The 4,651-nt window shown below is 36.9% G+C and overlaps 1 protein-coding gene across 2 annotated transcripts; it reads left to right on the top strand.

The window, feature by feature from the left end:
- The first annotated feature begins 325 nt into the window (after positions 1-325).
- LOC109813563 (putative myosin-binding protein 4) lies at positions 326-4,305 on the top strand. Of its 2 annotated transcripts, none has more exons than XM_020377766.3 (3): positions 326-414; positions 1,073-2,402; positions 2,482-4,305. In XM_020377766.3, the coding sequence occupies exons 2-3, from the start codon at positions 1,181-1,183 to the stop codon at positions 3,945-3,947; spliced, it is 2,688 nt and encodes an 895-aa protein (XP_020233355.1). In that variant the 5' UTR covers positions 326-414; positions 1,073-1,180; the 3' UTR covers positions 3,948-4,305. The 2 variants fall into 2 exon arrangements, with proteins under 2 accessions (XP_020233355.1, XP_020233353.1); XM_020377764.3 differs by having other exon boundaries at positions 329-414; positions 810-2,402.
- Positions 4,306-4,651: the final 346 nt, after the last annotated feature.

The following is a 4,651-nucleotide window of genomic DNA, read 5'->3' as shown; positions in this document are numbered from 1 at the left end:
TAAAATATTAACTTGTAATAATGAGTTGTAATATTTTACATGGAATTACACTCATTCATTCATATAAGAAACATTAAAATTTCAGAAATGAAAGTTATTTCAAATAAAAACAATTGAAAAAATTAAAAATAATTTTGAGCTGCATTTGAATGCCAGCAAACAAATGAAAGGCAGTTGGTTTCAACGGTCAGTGGATGAAGCAGAGGCCAGAGGGGGACCAACTGGTAATTCCGCGCCTTATTTTTGTTCAATCTTCATTTTCTTTACTATTTTAATTTTTTAATTTTTTATTTATTGATAATTTACTTTATTCCTTTTTTGGAAGGAAAGCAAATTGTATGCAATCTTTGATCAGAAATTGCCTCTGTACCTCATCCTCTCTCTTTCTCTCTCGCAAGCTGCACAACAGAACAGGTACCACCATTTTCCAACATCAAATATGAATTGAAAAAAAATTAAGTAATAAATCAAACAAATTTTCTGAATTATTTTTTGAAATTTGTGTCCTTTGAACTTATTTGATTTAATTATCGTAACTAAACATGCACTTGGGTTGGTAGTTGATAATCTAAGGTGTAATGCGTTACGGTTGGGTTGGTTTCATTTCACTTTCTGTTTATGTTTACGGCTACTCGACAATTATTAGTATAGGTCGGTTGCACGAGGGAGTGTATGTTTCGTTTTCATCAATTACTATCGCAGAAAGGAAATCTTTTCCTATTTATTTATTTTATTTTATTGTCATTGTTAAAGAAGTTAGGGATTTATTTATGGCTTTGCTCAATTTGTTTGATGTTGGTTGTGGTTAGGCTGTCTATGGTTATGGATGATGTCCGGAATGGTTCGTTGTTAAAATGGCGCGTCAATTAAATGCAATCCATCACTGATGTGATTGTTTCAGGTTAACGAGTGGTTTCGAGTTCAAGTTCTGAATATGCAATTCTGTTAATTATTGAGAGGATTGCTTTCTGAGGAAGATACTTGGTCTTAAACAAAAGAAAATAAAATGCAATGCATTTAGCTTTAGTTTTATTGTGAGGCTAATGGTGGTTGTTTTGTGACCTGTTTGTAGCCTTCTAGCCCTAGCTCATCATCCATCTTGATGGTGCAATTTTGAGCTTTGAGTTGGGTGGCTGTCATTTGATTGATGACCTTCCCAGTCATGTCATGAACCTTGTGGATGTGTAGAGCAACTATGGTGGAGATGGCATCAGGTGGAAAGGAAACTTCATTTGCCAAACCAAAGAGAATGAAGGGGTTCATTGCCCATCTTACATCTGCAGCTTGTGAGTGGCTTTTGATATTTCTGCTGCTACTCGATGCCTTGTTGTCATATCTGCTCACCAAGTTTGCGAGTTATTGCCAACTGCAATTGCCTTGTTTGTTGTGTTCTAGGCTTGATCATATATTGGGCCATGAAAAGCCAGAATTGTATGAGAACCTATTTTGCAGCAATCACAAATCAGAAATATCGTCTCTGGTTTCATGTCATATTCATGGTAAGCTAGCAGATGGGAATAAGATGTGTGATGATTGTCTTTTGTCAGTCACTGCAAAGAACAAGCGCAGTGCAAAAACTCACAGATTGTTGGTGGGTAAACTTGGGCTTGTTCTTGGTGGTTCTGGTTCCCAAAGCCCTTCACTGAGCAGGGATCTGTTTGCTGGCCCTAAGGGCACAAGACAGTGTACTTGTTGTGGTAAGCTTTGGAAGTCAGACCAGAACTCCCCTAGATCTATCCAACGAAAATCACCTGGGAGATCTGTTCTTAAACCATACATTCCTTTGCCATGTGCACCAAGGCAAAGCCGTTTAAATCACCGGGATAGCTTTAAGAAAACGAGGGATAAACTTTCTGGATCAGAGGGAAAAAGTAATTTTCAGTCATTATCTCATCTGGGATACACCGAGCTGAGACTTAATTCTGATTCTGAGTCTGAATTTCCATTTTCTGATGATGATGATGTTAGTAGTGTGTTTTCTGAAAACTTTGAGGCCAGCAACTACCATATGGCTCAAATTACAACTGCATCTTCCGCAAAATGTATTCCGAGTGATTCAAATCCGTCAAAGCCGAATTATAGTTCTTCCAAACTCATGCCTTTGCCTTCGGATCAGTGTGTGGAGCCTAATGTCAACAAACAGCAAGATATGAATGCCAATTGTGCAGAAGAAATTAATTTGCGGCAAGGAAATCAAGAGCCATTGAGTTCTGACCAGCCTGAGCTCATTCCACTAGATCAAGTTTCATCATCACCTATAGTTGTGAATGTTTCTAATAGAGAATCAGAATCAAAATACAGTAAGATTGCTTGTCCTTCTCAGGATTCTCTTCCTGTTCCCCTATCCGAGCTTACAACTTTGAATGGCACACATGCACAAGATGGAACGTCATCAGAAAAATGTAACATTCTAATCTCCTTGTATTTCCAATTTTGTTATTCAAATAGTTATTTCACATTTGCTTTCTGAAATATTTCCAGCCGCAGCACATGTTTCACAAACAAGTGATGCCGGAATGGTATCAGAAAAGAATGCGAAAGATTTAGAGAAGATTGATGCAGGGGAAAAAGCATCTGATGAAACTAAGCCAGTGGTGTGTGATTCTGCTCCTATAAATCCTATACAAGATAATTCAAGCAATGCGAATAAGTCCTCTGCTGCCACTAAGGAAAGAGAAGAAAATGGTTTTATCATAGAGCAGCCAACCACTGAGGAAGTTGATAAAGTCGAGGAAGAACTGGAGCAATCACCATTAGAGATTTCTTCTCAAGGGTATAATGCATCATCAGCTGTTCCCATAAATCATGTTCACTCACCCGAGACACAAGCTGAGACTTCTAGCTCAAATGAAGTTCAGGTACTTCGAAAGTCATCCTCGGTGGAATCTGGTCTTGGGTCTCTGGATGAGAGCAATATTACTGAAATTGAAGGGGAGTCTAGTGTTGATCGATTGCAGCGACAAATTGAGTATTACAAGAAATGCATGGATTCTTTACAGAAGGAACTGGAGGAAGAAAGAAACGCTTCTGCTGTCGCCACAAATGAAGCAATGTCTATGATTACAAGGTTGCAGGAGGAGAAGGCAGCACTGCAGATGGAGTCTCTTCAATATTTGAGAATGATGGAAGAGCAAGCAGAATATGATAATGATGAATTGGAGAAAGTTAATGATCTACTCACAGATAAGGAAAAAGAGATACAAGATTTGGAAGCCGAGCTGGAATTTTATAGATCAAACATGACGGTTGATGAGCCTATGGTCCAAAATATGCACAAGGAAAGTTTGGATTTGAAAGGAGAAAACGTGACAGAGCAAAATACTTGTGTGCATAACATAACCAATACTGTAAGCAAATTTTCCGGTTCAAAGAATGCCGAGGTATCCAAGGTTGGTAATGAAGCTGTGACCGGCAGAATCACGTTTTTGGAATTCGAAGAGGAAAAGGAATACATTTCTCAATGTTTGAAAAATTTGGAAGAGAAGGTTCATCAAATTTGTGTACATTCGCCTAATGTTAGACCTGAGAAACTTGAAGTCAGTAAATCAAATAAACAAAGAGCTTCTAATGGTGAAGGGCCTCAATTAGATGGTCATGAAGAGACCTGTTTGTCCCCACTGAAAAACATTAATACGTTGAATGGAAATCATGTGAATAAGGATGGATCAGCTGCTTTGGATAGCGATGTTTGTTCTCTTAATGTAGAAAATAATCATCCAACATCTCCTGGACTTGTAATCTCCACGCCTAGAAGAGAAGTTGAGTTGGAGTTGTTTGCTCTAGAAAATGAAATATCAGATCTTAATGACAGGTTGGAAGCACTTGAGTTTGATCATGATCTTCTCGAGCACCTAACAAATTCTCTTCAAAATGGCAATGATGGAAAACAATTTATTAAAGACATAGCTCATCGGTTGCAAGAGCTACGGAAAATTGGAATAAGGTGAAGATGGTAAGCATATAAACAGAAGTGTTTTTAGTTCTTGCTTTGTTTTTAGGCACAAATAAACTTTCATACGGTATATTATAAAACACTGTCTACTCTCGTGTCAAAAGAGGTGTTATGAATCCACCCTTAATCTTCTCAATTTGCTTGTTCAATGATTACGGAAGTTTATGAACAGATTTTACAAATTTTGTAAGTCTCATTTACATGTTAAGCTGAGTCTGCTTCAAATGTTGGTCTTGCTTTAAAATCTAATGATAAGATCAAGTTTATAATGTCCGACACAATTTGTAGAAGGTTATAACAGTTAAGTTCTGCTTGGTCCTTAAACTGGATCTTGTCAAGTTTTCAAGCCTGAACTCCTTTATGTGTTAGCAGATTAACCTGTCATTTTGTACCAATGTTATTTTGCTAGTGCATGCTTTGGCATGAATAACTTACGCATATGGTATTATCTTTTATTGGGTATCATTTGTAGGCATTGTCTGTTAATGATGCAAAGCACCTGTTTCATATGTAACAAAGCAATCAGAATACTTGGTCAAAGATTAAAGGGTCACTTTTTTTTTTCCTCATCTCAAGTCATTTTTTTAACTATTTTTCTTAAACAAACATAAAAAAAAACTAATTTAATATGAAGATAAGTGGACATTAGCAATGATCATTGAAAATGTATAATCAATAAAAGTTTTTTAACGCACATTT

The sequence above is a fragment of the Cajanus cajan genome, chromosome 7 (assembly GCF_000230855.2).
Source record: "Cajanus cajan strain Asha chromosome 7, NIPB_CcT2T_4, whole genome shotgun sequence".
NCBI lineage: Eukaryota > Viridiplantae > Streptophyta > Magnoliopsida > Fabales > Fabaceae > Cajanus > Cajanus cajan.
This window is presented reverse-complemented; position numbering and strand designations above follow the sequence as displayed.

Coding starts and splice junctions, on each gene's coding strand:
- LOC109813563 (XM_020377766.3), top strand. CDS start 1,181: ATGTGTAGAGCAACTATGGTGGAGATGGCATCAGGTGGAAAGGAAACT. Junction 2,403..2,481: donor TGGAACGTCATCAGAAAAAT/GTAACATTCTAA, acceptor AAATATTTCCAG/CCGCAGCACATGTTTCACAA.